General features: G+C 35.1%; 2 protein-coding genes across 5 annotated transcripts in view; both read left to right on the top strand.

Annotated features, from left to right (window-relative positions):
* Nucleotides 1-11,393, top strand: part of c5 (complement C5) — a 50,223-nt gene extending 38,830 nt beyond the window's left edge. Inside the window, exons 27-42 of the mRNA XM_087254306.1 lie at nt 77-236; nt 1,059-1,157; nt 1,242-1,425; nt 2,717-2,922; nt 5,145-5,300; nt 5,390-5,452; nt 6,577-6,670; nt 6,767-6,806; nt 6,891-6,993; nt 7,078-7,152; nt 7,229-7,334; nt 7,437-7,520; nt 8,171-8,260; nt 8,344-8,427; nt 9,956-10,097; nt 11,162-11,393. Coding sequence (XP_087110432.1) covers nt 77-236; nt 1,059-1,157; nt 1,242-1,425; nt 2,717-2,922; nt 5,145-5,300; nt 5,390-5,452; nt 6,577-6,670; nt 6,767-6,806; nt 6,891-6,993; nt 7,078-7,152; nt 7,229-7,334; nt 7,437-7,520; nt 8,171-8,260; nt 8,344-8,427; nt 9,956-10,097; nt 11,162-11,315 — 1,840 coding nt within the window. The 3' untranslated portion in view covers nt 11,316-11,393. The remainder of the gene's footprint in view (nt 1-76; nt 237-1,058; nt 1,158-1,241; nt 1,426-2,716; nt 2,923-5,144; nt 5,301-5,389; nt 5,453-6,576; nt 6,671-6,766; nt 6,807-6,890; nt 6,994-7,077; nt 7,153-7,228; nt 7,335-7,436; nt 7,521-8,170; nt 8,261-8,343; nt 8,428-9,955; nt 10,098-11,161) is intronic.
* A 2,400-nt stretch (nt 11,394-13,793) lies between these two features.
* The window catches only part of cntrl (centriolin), a 60,441-nt gene continuing 58,785 nt past the window's right edge, over nt 13,794-15,449 (top strand). For all 4 annotated transcript variants that reach the window (XR_015491914.1, XM_087254303.1, XM_087254301.1 and 1 more), the window contains exon 1: nt 13,794-14,444. Coding sequence is in view for 3 of the 4 variants with exons in the window: in XM_087254303.1 (XP_087110429.1) it covers nt 14,315-14,444 (130 nt within the window). In the remaining variant the exon portion in view is untranslated. The remainder of the gene's footprint in view (nt 14,445-15,449) is intronic.

The following is a 15,449-nucleotide window of genomic DNA, read 5'->3' as shown; positions in this document are numbered from 1 at the left end:
TGAAATGTGTGCCATAATTAAATTGATTTACACCAACGATTAATTTTTTGGAGAATGTTTTTATAAACTTCTTTAGGGTGACAGCACTTATAATCAAGACGTTGTCTGACATTCATGAATATGTCTATGTGGACACTGATGTGCTGGCCAACGCCATCCACTGGCTGATTAAAAACTGTCAAAATGAGGACGGCTCCTTCTCCGAGTTGGCACAAACCAATCCACATAAACTCATGGTATGTTATAAGAGGAAGAAGAATTGTTTATGATGTTACTTGTATGTATTGCAATGTTTTAATCAGGATTATCTGAAGTGCAAATTAAAATGTAAAACCCACCATCAGAAATTATCTTCTAAAATTAGCATTCAGTTCAATTCAAGTTTCTTTGTACAGTTTATTTTTAACAATAGTTATTTACAAAAGGTGCATATCATTGCATTACAATCAAAGTCAGAAAAGTAATTAAATAGTGGCGGCATGGAGGCTCAGTGGTTAGAATTGTCGCCTCACAGCAAGAAGGTCACTGGTTCGAGTCCCGGCTGGGCCAGTTGGCGTTTCTGTGTGGAATTCTCTCCGTGTTGGCGTGGGCCTCCTCCGGGTGCTCCGGTTTCCCCCACAGTCCGTCCGCATGCTCTATAGAGGAATTGGGTAAACAAAATTGACCATAGTGTATGAGTGTGCGTGTGAATGTGAGAGTGTATTGGTGTATCCGTATTGGTGTTTCCCAGAACTGGGGTGTGGCTGAAAGGAAATCCACTGTTTAAAACATATGCTGAAATAGTTGGCGGTTCATTTCGTCTTGGCGATCCCTGATAAATAAGGGACTAAGCCGAAGTAAAGTTAATGAATGAATAATTAAATAGTAACTAATAGCTTTGAATAGTTAAAATTAGTATAGTAAAGTTAGTATTCTTCTCAGGTAATTTCACTTTTATCGGTTAGGGTTAGGGCTCTTGTCATTGCCTTTAACAGGGAATAAAATAACAGGAAAAAAATATATAAGAATTTCTGGTGGTTTTTGCATCTGACCTCTTCATCTTGTTTTATTTTGTTAAGGGTGCCGGAGTAGGTGTCACTGAAAAGTCAGTTTACCTCACGTCTTATGTCATGATCGGAATTAAAAATGCTCTGAAAATTCCAAACCTTAAACTACAGGTAAATTGTTTCCAATCAGAAACCGAAATGTATGAATCTTCCTCTTTTAGCTTTGTCAGTCTAACAGCTTTGTTGTCTTTCTAGGTCTTTAAAGATGCTTTGGATCGTGGTATGCAGTATCTCATCTCCAGGTTCCGCAAGAGCTCACATAAGATTGAGAGTTTATATGTTAGAGCTATTGCATCCTATGCAATGACAGTGGCAGATATCGATGATGGGACTGCAGTCAATGTGTACGAAAATATCAAAAAGAAGGCTAAAATTGATGGTAAAATCTCACATGGGATATTCTACATTGTAAAAATTTCTGTTATTTAACAGTTTTCGAATTTTGTGATTTAGAAGTGTTTTCAGTTTATTTGCAGTTGTGAATTGCATTATGGGATGTTGATCTCTGCTCTGTCGACTTTTGATGTTGAAATTTAACTTGTACAGTTTAACAAAGTAAAAAATTGTTGTAGTTTGAAACAAGTATAATGTTTAAGAAATAATACAGTTAGGTCTATAAATGTTTGTACATTGACACAATTCTAACATTTTTAGCTCTATTGACCTTATTCTAAAATGTGGAAGTGCGCCTGTTTTCGCGATTGTCTTAGAACTTCCGATTTAGTCGCCTTTGGAAAAATTACTTGGAATAATAAACAGCAAAAAACGGTCAAACTACTTGCTCTACAAACAAATAGTTGTATTACTATACAGACCAAGTATAATAATATAACAGGGAAATATCAGTTTGCAACATCAAACAGCGAAACGAGCAGTTTTTAATGTCTAAAAATTAATGGAAGTGAATAAGACCGGAAGTCTCGTGCCAAAAAGATTCAAATGGCTGCGTCTGCGAAGAATAAGGCGAATACACCAACACAATGGATTTGAAATTAAATTAAATGAAGGTGTGCTTTAACTGCAGACTGTCAGCTTTAATTTGAGTGTATTTACATCCAAATCAGGTGAACGCTGTATAGGAATATAACAGTTTGCTTATTTGCCTCTTACTTGTTCACTCCATGCAAACTGTTATATTTCCTACAGCGTTCACCTGATTTGGATGTAAATACCCTCAAATTAAAGCTGACAGTCTGCAGTTAAAGCACATTTTCATTTAATTTAATTTCAAATCCATTGTGTTGGTGTATAGAGCCAAAAATTTTAGAATTGTGTTGATGTCCGAATATTTATGAACCTAACTGTATATAAAAAAAAAATAGGTCTCTAAAAACACAGAAAATGTACTGGCAGTTTATTACAAGGTTTTTGTACCATGCTTTTACATCACCAAATCATACAATACATCCATTTAAACTAATAAAATGTCAATAAAAATTACATTTTCGAACTCTTCAGGGTTACAAGTTGTTGGAAGAAAAATCAAGATTGCATAATGCAATTCAAAAGCATAAATAAACCGGGAAAATAAAAGATTTACACATGAATCACGAAAAAACGGAAAACTGCAAATTTATGGATATGTTTTTACAGTATACTTCTGACCAAAACTCTTGGAAATTTTAGCACCCTCTCATATTTAATACACACCATTTTGTCCTTGTTTACAGGAAACCCACCAAGAGTCTGTTTCTGGCAAGAATCTGATACCAACATTGATCCATTAAAACCCAGCAGTGTGACAGCAAAGTCTGTGGAAACAACAGTTTACGTCCTGCTTAACACTTTAACCAGAGGTGAAACCGAATATGCAAAACCCATCTTGAACTGGTTGACACAAGACCAGAGATACGGAGGAGGCGTCTATTCAACACAGGTATGTGTTTTTTTTTTTGTGAAGTTTACTTATTTACTAGTTTCGAGAAGATCACGTGATTATGATTGACCACAGCTGACCCCGCATTACCTAACACTTGATTCACCAATCAGATGAATCCTGTCGCACTATAAATAACCAAAGATTTTTTACTTTAAGTTATCTTCGTCTTGTAGAATTCCCCCTTTCGACCCCTACTCCTCCTCCCTTTCCTACATAGAGCAGCACAGCAGCCCAGTGGTTAGCACTGTTGCCTAACAGCAAGAATGTCACCGAAGCAGTTTATATGTTCTCCCGTGCTTGCCTGGGTTTCCACCGAGTTTCATTCTACTGTCCAAAGACATGCGACACAAGTAAATTGACTAAATCAAATTGGCACTAAAGATGAGTTTCTTTCCATAATCAATCCCCATCTGTCACAAATTAGGGAAGTTCTCGAGACCTACCTGAGCTCAAACTCCCTTTAAACAGAAGGGAGCCCAGAGCTCATACAACAGATAAAAGTTTAGCACAAAAATAATACAGATATGACATTTTTGTACAGGTATTTACTTTTATGTTCATTATTATATGTTGTTTTGCTACGATTTAAAGGGACAGTTCACCCAAAACACAACTGTTTACTGACTGAGCACTGTTCCTTTCTTTTTATTATTCCTTTTAAACCTGGCTTAACATATTGTTAACCTGTTTTAATCATTTTAAGTCTTTGTTTTACGTCTTATACTTATTGTTTTGTTCTTTTATTGATGAATAACACTTTAGAATAGCAGTACATAAGTACTGTTGTGTTCATGTTGTGTTCATATGTACACTTGATTATAAACTAATGATGAGTTAATGTATGCACAAATCATGAACTAATTTTATCTACAACATGAGTCACATGAGTTCATGTGTGAATAACGGCTAGCTTAATTCATACCTGCCAACACTATCATTTGGGAATCTCCTGTATTTCAGACATCCCCCCCCTCCTCCTCCCAGTTTTTGAGTACAGTCTATAACTCCTAGTTTGCCGACTTTGGTATAATATCCGATAGCAGCGGCTGCCCGAAAACCGGTGCAGAGTACAGACCAGGCATGCCCCTTTGAAAGCTAGACATCCACACCACTCCGCGCCAACCACACACCCACCCGCTGGTCTCCCGGATTTTCAAAGACAAATGTTGGCAGGTATGCCTTAACTACTTGCTAGCCCATGTTGTAAATTAAATATTGTATATTAAATATTGTATATTTAATACCACATGAGTTTATTCAATTTGTATTTTAATTTAACCATCATGAACTCATGTTATGTGAATGTTTAATTATTTGACATTACTTGTAGTGGCACATCATCATCACTAACTCATTCTTAACAACTCATGCACTCTTTATATATTCGTCCGTTTAGTTCATTTACACTGAATAACAATAGAAAAGTGTCCTGTCAACATCAACATGTACAGTTTAAACATAGGAGTTTATGTTAGTTAAAGGGACTCTAGTAGTTAATGACGATGTACTCCTTCAGGTAAATTATACATTAACAGCTCATGAGTTCATGGGTTCGTTTAGCTTAAACTTAAATGTTAATTAATACATTAATTAACAACATGTACCAACAAGTGCGTGATTAAGGTAATCATTATTCACACATAAACTTTTGTTGTAGTTAAAGTAAGTTCATGATTACTGATTCAATAACTCATTATTAGTCCATAATAATGTTTAATTTACATAATACATCATTATTAGTTTACTGTTATTGTGAAGTGTTGCCTATTGTTGTTACCATTGTATATGAAATGTGCTATATAAATAAACTTGCCTTGCCAAAAATGAAAATTAACTCACTATTTGGTGATATTCCTATTTGGTCTACCACTAGTTTATGTCTATTACTATACTATTTAATATCAAGTGATTCCAAATCTTTTAGAGTTTCTTCTTCTGTTAAGCACAAGAAAAGATGATGAAGAAAGCTAAAAACCTGTAACCATTGACTTCCACAAAATGAGTTTTTCCTACTATGGAAGTCAGTGGTTACAGGTTTTCAGCATTATTCTAAATATCTTCTTTTGTGTTCAACGGATGTAAGAAACACAAACAGGTTTGGAAGAAGTGAAGGGTCAGTAAATTATAAAAGAACATTGAGTTTCTTGGCTACCTCTCCATTTTATTGCATGTTTGTCAAATGACAAATAAGACCTGTTTATTCTCTCTCGGATTATCAGGACACCATTCTCACTTTGGAAGCCCTCACCATGTACAGCATTAAAGCCAGAGAAGCCAATTTAAACATGGTGGTTGACATTGAATACAAAACTAGGGGTGAAAGAATCAGCCGAATCCAACTAACTCAGCAGAAGCCTGTGGCTAAACCAATAGAGGTACGATTTTTTTTACGATGGTATTTAAATTCAAAATGAAGCAATCATGCTATTAAGTCAAATTCTGCTCTTTTGTTTTATTTGAAAAGGTGACCCAAAACGATGACGTGATCGTCAAAACGGCAATGAGTACTGGTGTGTCATTTGTTAAAGTAAGTGAGTTTGTATATAAATAGAAATGCGTAAGATATCAGTACAAAGTTCATATTAACAATATACTGTACACTCGCTGGCCGCTTTATTAGGTACACCAGTCCAACTGCTCGTTAACGCAAATTTCTAATCAGCCAATCACATGGCAGCAACTTAATGCATTTGGGCTTGTAGATATGATCAAGACGATCTGCTGCAATTCAAACCGAGCATCAGAACGGGGGAGAGAGGTGATTTAAGTGACTTTGAACGTGGCATGGTTGTTAGTGCCAGTCTGTTATTTCAGAAACTACTGATCTACTGGGATTTCCCAGCACAAGCATCTTTAGGGTTAACAGAGAATTGTAAAAAGAGAAATATCGAGTGAGTGGCAGTTCTGTAGGCGCAAATGCCTTGTTGCTGCAAGAGGTCAGTGGAGAATGACCAGACTGGTTCGAGCTGATAGAAAAGCAACAGTAACTTGAATAACTACTCGTTACAACCGTGGTATGCAGAAGAGCATCTCTAAACACACAACACGTTTAACCTTGAGACGGATGGGCTACAGTAGCAGAAGATCACACCTGGTGCAACTCCTGTCAGCTGAGAACAGGAAACTACAATTGAGTCTACAATTCACACAGGCTCACCAAAATTGGACAATAGAAGATTGGAAAAATGTTGCATGGTCTGATGAGTCTCGATTTCACTGCAACATTTGGATGGTAGGGGGATGTTTGTTGCGTGTAATGAGAGGAATCGGTAAAGTGAGGCAAATTAAGCCCTGGTGCCATGTTCGACAAGTCGCACTATTATGTCTTTCTTCTCTTTTTCATTCTTTTCTAACCTGTTTTAACACATTTTAATCTGTGTTTAATCACTTTTTATTATTTGTTTTTATTTTTTATACTTGTTTCTTTTATTCCTATTTAAATAAACGTGCCTTGCCTTGCCTTGCCTTGCCTTGTTTGGATGTTTACCAGTACTGGGCTGCGGCTGGAAGGGCATCCACTATGTACAACCTATGCTGGAATAGCTGGTGGTTCATTCTGCTGTGGCGACCTCTGAAATATAGACTAAGCCTGATTTTTCAAAGTTCTATGTATACGACCATGTTTAATTTTTAATTACCCTTTTTTGACAGCTGAAAACTGTGTATTATGTGATGACGGAAAGCAATAAAAGTTGCCTTTTTGACACAACCATTGACATTCATGACAGTGACCAAAACTCAGACGGTAGGTTCTGTGCTTTTGTCTACTTGTTCATACAGCACCCTTAATCTTCCTTCACATTAACTCAGTTCAGTTATAATCTGATTTCTTTGTAAGCAGATCCCATGCTTTTGAGTCAGCGGATTGTGGCCTGTGCAAAGTAAGTCTGTAAATTCTCCTGAATAGTCTCTGAAAAATTCATGTTATAAAATGCACTAAAATGAAAATCTCTTTATGTGTAAAGATTCAAACCACCAGAGAATTCACTGGAAACTGAGTCAGCACTCACTGTGATGGAAATTAATCTGCCAACTGGAGTGACTCCAGTCCTGGAAGATCTAGATGAGGTGAAAACCCAAATGCAGTTACATTTTCATTGAGTAGAATTCATTCTTTCAGAAAGCTAATGTTTTCAATTTTCTTTTTTTTAGTACCAGAACGGACTTGAGTCTCGGATTTCCAACTATGAAGTTATAGGTGACAAAGTAGTGCTTCAGATAGATTCGGTGAGCATCACTCTGAATATAATCAAGACGATTTGATCTTGTAAAACATTTTTTAAGATACATTGTTTACATGCAGATACCATCAGATAACTTCTACTGCGTGGGCTTCCGTATCCTAGAGGAATTTGAAACTGGCATGACCAAAGGCTCAGAGTTTACTGTATATGAATATCAAGCTCCAGGTAGAGTCTTTTAAAGAAATATTTAATTCATATCAGGCCAATTTTACCCACATAAAACAAGAAAACATACCAAAAAAAAACATTTTTATCTTAATTTTTTAGCATTTAAGTGCACAAAGTTGTACCAGAAACAAACCCGCAAGCTGTTACGACTCTGTGAGGAAGATCATTGTCAGTGCATGGCAGGTAAGCCACATTATAAAAAATATTTACCTACTGTACAAAATACTACATTTTTTTTCTTGTCATTTCTGTCATTCCTGTCCTGCTGTTATGCCATTTATTTTGGTTCTGCCTATAAATTTAGCATTCACATACTGAGTTTAAATAAATAGTTCACCCAAAAATGAAAATTTACTCACCATTTGCTCTCCCGCATGTGGTTCCATACATGTTGAACACATATTTGGTAAAATGTTAGACACTGCGTTGACTTCCATAGTAGGAAAATCAAATTGTCAATGGTTACAGGCATCCAGCATTTTTCCAAATATATTCTATTGTGTTCAACAGAAGAAGAAACAAGGGTGAGAAAATGATGACAGAATTTTAATTTTCAAGTGAAATATTCCTTTAAAGCAGGGGTCACCAATCCTGGTCCTGGAGGGCCGGTGTCCCTCCAGGGTTTAGCTCCAACTTGCCTTTACACACATGCCTGGGTGTTTCAAGTATACCTAGTAAGACCTTGATTAGCTTGTTCAGGTGTGTTTGATTAGGGTTGGAGCTAAAATCTGCAGGACACCGGCCCTCCAGGAACAAGTTTGGTGACCCCTGCTTTAAAGCGTATATGCTATAATTGTGGTTTGCTGTTATTTCCATGTGCTTTTCCAAAATAGCTGAATGCTGCAACTTTAAATCCACTATTGATCCTGCAATCACTGCCGATCAGCGCACAGCTGATATTTGCAAAGAAAGCGTGAACTATGGTAAAAATTTATCTTCATAATGATTAAAATCACAAAATAGTCAGTGATTCTGAATGACGTAATTTTTATTTTTTCCCCTCTAGCACTTAAAGTAGTAATCGACTCTTCTGAGGCAGGAGGAGATTTTGTAACCTACAAGGCCACAGTTCAATCAGTGCTCAAAAAAGGTACGAAGAGAATAATAAATGTGATTTTTTAAAAAATACTTTATCTCGAGTTTTTCACATTTTAAAACACAAACCCCAAACCCACCGCATACCAGCAATTACGAGTCCCGGGAAGTGCTTGAAATGTGAATTTTTTTATTCAATGTTTAATGTAATCTTAATAGAAACATGAAGAGAGGGTGGGACATAGTATAACTCCTCCTTTTTAAAAATGCAGCCAATAGTGTTTAGTTTTATCACAGCTCTGCCAGTGAGAGTGGTTGAGCTCAAGCACATCAAATGAATGAGCATTTGATTGGTCAAGATTTTTAGAGAAACTCAAGTATGAGGTGATGTGAATAAAACTGTTGATCCATTTTAGGCAGAATTAACAAACTACAAGTTTTCCATGCTTATATCAGTTTCATATCTTCTAAATGGGAATTGTGTCACTGTTTTGGAGCACACGAACTTATAGATATCCTAGAAACTAACAATACTTATACTAACATCAAAAAAACGCTAGTTTAATTTCATAGGACCTTTAATAATATGTAAACATCTGTAAAAATGTAAATACATATATGCAAATGGACACCCACAACTGATACTTAATCATATACCTCCATGAATAAATTATACATGCACATATTTACAAGAGTCCACTCAAACATCTGCATATACATTACATACACTGCATATATACATGCATGCATATATACATCATCAATGGAAATGACGAAAAGAAAGAAAGAAAAAAAGTAAAACATTTTTGCATATACAGTTGAAGTCAGAATTATTAGCCCCCCTGAATTATTAGACCGCTTGTTTATTTTTTCCCCCAATTTTTGTTTAACGGAGAGAAGATTCTCCACACGTTTCTAAACATAATAGTTTTAATAACTCATTTCTAATAACTGATTTATTTTATCTTTGCCATGATGACAGTAAATAATATTTTACTAGATATTTTTAAAACACTTCTATACAGCTTAAAGTAACGTTTAAAGGCTTAAATGGGTTAATTAGGTTAACTAGGCAGGATATGAAAATTAGTCAAATTATTGTATAATGATGGTTTGTTCTGTAGACAGTCGAAAAAAAATTGCTTAAAGAGGCTAAAAATTTTGACTTTAAAATTAAAGACTGCTTTTATTCTAGCCAAAATAAAACAAATAAGACTTTCTCCGGAAGAAACAATATTATCAGACATACTGTGAAAACGTCCTTGCTCTGTTAAACACCATTTGGGAAATTCTAAGGTGGGCTAATAATTCTGACTTTAACTGTATATGTATACCAATAAATACCCAATTATGAAAGTTTGTATTTTGTACACAATGCAATACTTTATGACATTTTTCACACCACTCAGCTATCATTGTTCAGTCTCCAGATTTATTTAAAAAAAGGACTTCCAAATCTTTGAGAATTTCATTGGTTTTCCTGCAATCTCATCTCTTAATTTTCCCATGTGTAATAATGAAAGTGATTTGTTAATAAAGCCTTCTAACAGCTTCAATCAAACCTCTTCATTTCTTATCTGCAGGAGAAACGGATGACTTAAAAACAGATTCAGAAGTAGAATTTATAAAGAAGGCATCCTGCAATTCAACACAATTCGAGATTGGAAAGCAGTATCTCACCATGACTGCCGAAAGCATGAAGATACAAGTGAATCGTGCTTACAAGTAAGTTCTTGTCTGCTTTCTTGCTCATAAAAAAACAAACATAACATACAGTGAAATGTTCAACATTGCTAACCTTTGGTAAGAAGACTATTTGCTTGTCTGACCCCAAAATACACTCACCGGCCACTTTATTAGGTACACCTACCAGTACCAGGTTGGACCCCCTTTTGCCTTCAGAACTGCCTTAATCCTTTGTGGCATAGATTCAAAAAGGTACTGGAAATATTCTTCAGAGATGTTAGTCCATATTGACGTGATAGCATCACGCAGTTGCTGCACATCCAAATGTGGAGGCCATTTGAGTACAGTGAACTCATTGCCATGTTTAAAAAACCAGTCTGAGATGATATGCGCTTTATGACATGGCGCTTTATCCTGCTGGAAGGCCGCTCACTAGATATTTTCTCTTTTTCTGACCATTCTCTGTAAACCCTAGAGATGGTTGTGCGTGAAAATCTCAGTAGATCAGCAGTTTCTGAAATACTCAGACCAGCCCGTCTGGCACCAACAACCCTGCCACATTCAAAGTCACTTATATTACCTTCCTTCTCCATTCTGATGCTTAGTTTGAACTGCAGCAGATCGTCTTGATCATGTCTACATGCCTAAATGTATTGAGTTGCTGCCATGTGATTGGCTGATTAGAAATTTGCGTTAACGAGCAGTTGGACAGGTGTATCTAATAAAGTGGCCGGTGAGTGTACATAGTAATTAATTGCAATTTATGGTACATTTACCTTATTTCCATGTGCTATCTTTATTTAGAACAACTAAGTTATGAAAAGCAAAGCATAATCCAATGAGGAAACATTGCTGCTTTTTTGGTTATGCACAAATTAAAACTAGAACTAAACAAGCATTAAAAACTAAAAAAATCTATGAAGAGCACTATTAGAGATAAACAGTGTCATCAAATAGGATAAACGATAAAACAGATGAAATGGGAGTTTGACCTTAATCTGTTGTATTATAACTTGCATTACACTGTATAAACTCAGTATTTCACAAGATTTATTACACTAATATGTACGATGTAGCATGATTTTCTCTAAACCATGTTGCAGGTACAAGTTCCCTTTGGACTCTGAAGCTTGGGTGGACTGGTGGCCGCTTGAATCTGACTGCAGCGATGCTAACTGCAAACAATATGTCAAAGTTTTGGAAGGATTTGAATTTGAATACTTATTAAATGGCTGTGATTTGATGTCATCTCGATAGGACTGGTACTTCATGTGTACGTTCTTATTCTTTGAAAAAAAAATTCAAAATAAGAATAAAGCAAAGCATTTAAATCTGTTCAACTCTTTGTAGAATCATCATTTAACTAACACCAAACATATTTAACAAAAAGTATTAGTTTTCATGTACAATTTAAAGAGAGAGTTTACCCAGAAATAAAAATTACCCACCCTTATCTTGTTCTAAATCTCTTTGACTTTCTTTCTCATGTTGAACACAGAAGAAGATATTTAGAAAAATGTTTATAACTGGAACCCATTGACTTCTATTTGTATAATTTTTTTCCCCTACTATGGAAGTCAGTGGGTGCCAGCAACTAGTATTCTTCAAAATATTTTCTTTTGTATTTAACAGAATAAAGAAACAAACTCATAATGGTTTAAAAGCACATGAGGTAGAATAAATGATGAGGTAATTTTCATATTTTTGGGTAACTATTCTTTTCCATTTTTTGTGGGGGGTGGAGGGGGGTCTAAAAGTGTTTATATAGGTCTAAACAACTAAATATTGCCATAAATAACAACGTTGCTCCATGATAAAAGCATATTTTGAAAAGTGTATGTTGTTTTTATAAATGTATGCAGTTATATGTTGTTAAACAAGGAGTCTGCTTTTTTAAGTGCTCATTATAAGGACCCTTTTTTAGTAAACTATACACGTTGACTTCAATATATTTTTTTTCTCTACTTTGGAAGTCAATGAGTGTCAGCAACCATATTCTTTAAAATATCTTCTTTTTTATTTAACAGAAAAAAGAAACTAATAGTTTGAAATCACACAAAGGAGAATAAAATATGAGGTAATTAAGATTTTTTTTTATTAGGGGGTGGGGGGGTCTAATATAGGCCTAAACAACTAAATATTGCCATAAACAACAAAATTGCTCCATGATAAAAGCATATTTTGAAAAGTGTATGTTGTTTTATAAATGTATGCAGTTATATGTTGTTAAGTCATTTTTTTCTCTACTACTGAAGTCAATGAGTGCCAGCAACCAGTATTCTTCAAAATATCTTCTTTTGTATTTAACAGAATAAAGAAACTAATAGTTAAAAATCACACAAAGGAGAATAAAATATGAGGTCATTTAGATATTTCTTATTAGGGGGTGGGGGGTCTAATATCTATATATTTATTTTTCTTTTGTTAATAATAATTGTAAAACATATTACCGACTATTTAACTGTTTATGTACAATAAAACAGCTCCAAATGAACATATTTAGTAATTTGGCGATGTTTTTAGGGGGGGGGAGGGGCATAAATAACAACATTGCTGGATGATAAAAACGAGTTTTAGAAAGTGAATGTTGTTTTTATGAATGTATTAATTTATGAAATGTTATTAAACACGATGTGCATTTTAAGTGCGCATTTTGAGGACTTATTTAGAAAAATGCAACACGACTTCGAAATCGTCATCAAATTGTCATCAAAGTATCTTCTTTTGTATTTAACAGAATAAAGACACTAATAACAGTTTAAAATCACACGAAGGAGAATAAAATATGAGGTAATTTGCTTTTTATTATTATTGGGGGGGGGGGGGGGGGGGGGGGGTTTCTAATAGTGTTTATATAGGCGTTAACAACTAATTATTGCCATAAATAACAATATTGCTGGATGATAAAAACGTGTTTTGGAAAGTGAATGTTGTTTTTATGAATGCATAGATATATATGTATGTATCTATGTTATGAATGTAGTTATTATATTTTGTTAAACACGAAGTGTGCATTAAAGGGCGCATTTGAGGATTCTTGTTTAGAAAATGCAACACGACGACTTTTTTTATTTTTTTATTTATCAGGATCCCCATTAGCCACTACCAAGGTAGTGGCTATTCTTCCTGGGGTCCATCGAACATAACACAAAATTACATTAATACACAACAACAAAGACTAATAAAAACATTAAAATACAAAATTCATACATAACATCCAAATCAACAATCCACTTAATATTGTTCCATAAAATATTTTTTAAATGATTTTTTAAACCTCCTTTTTACTTGTTACAAAGCATGTAATGTCTGACGGCAATTCATTCCATATTTTCATTCCTCTATACATCACGGTACGTTGCTTTGCATTAGTAAATTAGACTTCAATAGTAATTCTTTCCTTACTAATGAAGTCAATGGGTGCCAGCAACCAGTATTCTTCAAAAGCTTTGTATTTAACAGAGTAAAGAAACTCGTAACAGTTTAAAATCGCTCGAGGGAGAATAAATTATGAGGTCATTTTCATATTTTTTAAGAGGGGGCTGTCTAATAGTATTTATGTAGGCCTAAACAATTCATTATTTCCATAAACAACAAACTTGCTGGATGACAAAAATGTGTTTTGGAAAGTGCATGTTTTTATGAATGTATGTAGTTATAATATGTTGGAAAATATAACACTGGAAATGAGTGCGCATTTGATGACTCTTATTTTGAAAACACTGCAACAATGTCACGTGATCAAAACACCACCGCGAATCATTTAAGTTCATGCAGAGGATACGGAATGAAAGAGAATTGTTCGCTCATTTTAATCCTTAACTAACGCATGAGTTAACTAAATGACAGCTGGGATAAGAAGTGAATCTAACAGGCTTGTATCCGCTTTGTTTTATTGATTATTTTAATAGAGATTCATAATAAGCTGACGGTTGCTGGATAAGCGCTTGGGATCGGTCACTATGGAAACTGGGTAACAAAAGTTGACCAGTCTTCGCTAATGAGTGACTGACCATGCGCTTACATGTTAAACTTTTTACTAAAAACATTCACTAATTATGTTTTATGTTGCCTTTGAGTTTTGTCAGATTCGGTCTGCATTGCATAAATCACTAACATTAGACGTAACGATAACATTGTTTTTAATAGTCGAAAATAATTAGGATGGACGGCCTATTTGCTGGTCTCTTGAGATAAATGTAAATTACAGTAACGTTAAACATCTTATGAGTGTAAAATGAAAAGAGGTTTTTCAGATGCGCAAACAGTCTCCAATATTGGGAACCAAAATGTCCAAGAGCCCCCAAAGCAAACCTGTGACTCCCAACACAACCTCATTGCCTGAAGCTGAGGATGGAGGTCCGAGAGAAGAGCCCAGTGATGAAGGTAAATCTAAATCTTATTGCTGAAGTACAGGAGTTTTGTGACTGATGTGATGTGCCTTCGGGAGTCCTAAACTTCCAGATGCTTAGACAGTTTTTTTTTGTATTAAGTTATGACTTTTTAGTAAGGAAACGTTGGTTTTATATTTGCACATTCATTCACTTGGGACACGGTCATATGTTGTTTACAAGGCTACTTTGAATATTCAGTCTGAAATAGCATGTAAGTATGACTTAAAAACAGCAATAGCACTGTTTAATGGATGAATATTGTTGTACTTGGATTCATGTACATTCATTCATTTCCTTCAGCTCCGTCCCTTTATTCATCAAGGGTCGCCACAGCCGAATGAACCACTAACTTATCCAGCATATGTCTTACACAGGATCCCCTCCCGGCTACAACCAATAGGCTGCAACCCAGTAGCCTACCGGGAAACATCTATACGCACTCATCCACACACATGCACTACAGCAAATTATTTTATTCAATTCACCTGTAGCGCTGTGGGGGAAACCAGAGTAAACCCACTCCAACATGGGGAAAACATGCAAACTCCACACAGAAATGCTAACTGATCTAGCCGGGACTCAAACCAGCGACTTTCTTGCTGTGAGGCGACAGTGCTACCCACTGAGCCATCGCATCACCCACTTTTATAGTCATTGGCTTGTAATTGGATTTCCCTGTTTAGAATTTACAACCAATATTTTTCTGAGATTAACTATTATATAACTAATATATTGAATATATTGGTTAATGTAGTTTTATAATTGCCCTCATTGGACACAAACTAACAACAAGCAATTGTATTTTTTAAACTAATACTTAAAGATAAATACATACTCTAACAATATATAATTATTGGCAGTTGGTTAACTGTTAACAAATGGACACGTAAAGTGGTACCAAATTACTTCATGTTTGAAACTTTGATGCAAAAAAGTGAAATAAACATAAATAATTTTAGCAATCATTGTGTGAGAATGATTTGTATCTTTTTTTGTC

Source organism: Danio rerio, chromosome 5 (assembly GCF_052040795.2).
Source record: "Danio rerio strain M-AB ecotype USA chromosome 5, GRCz13ab, whole genome shotgun sequence".
NCBI lineage: Eukaryota > Metazoa > Chordata > Actinopteri > Cypriniformes > Danionidae > Danio > Danio rerio.
Note: the sequence above shows the minus strand (reverse complement) of the source record. Positions and strands in the feature narration are given on the sequence as shown.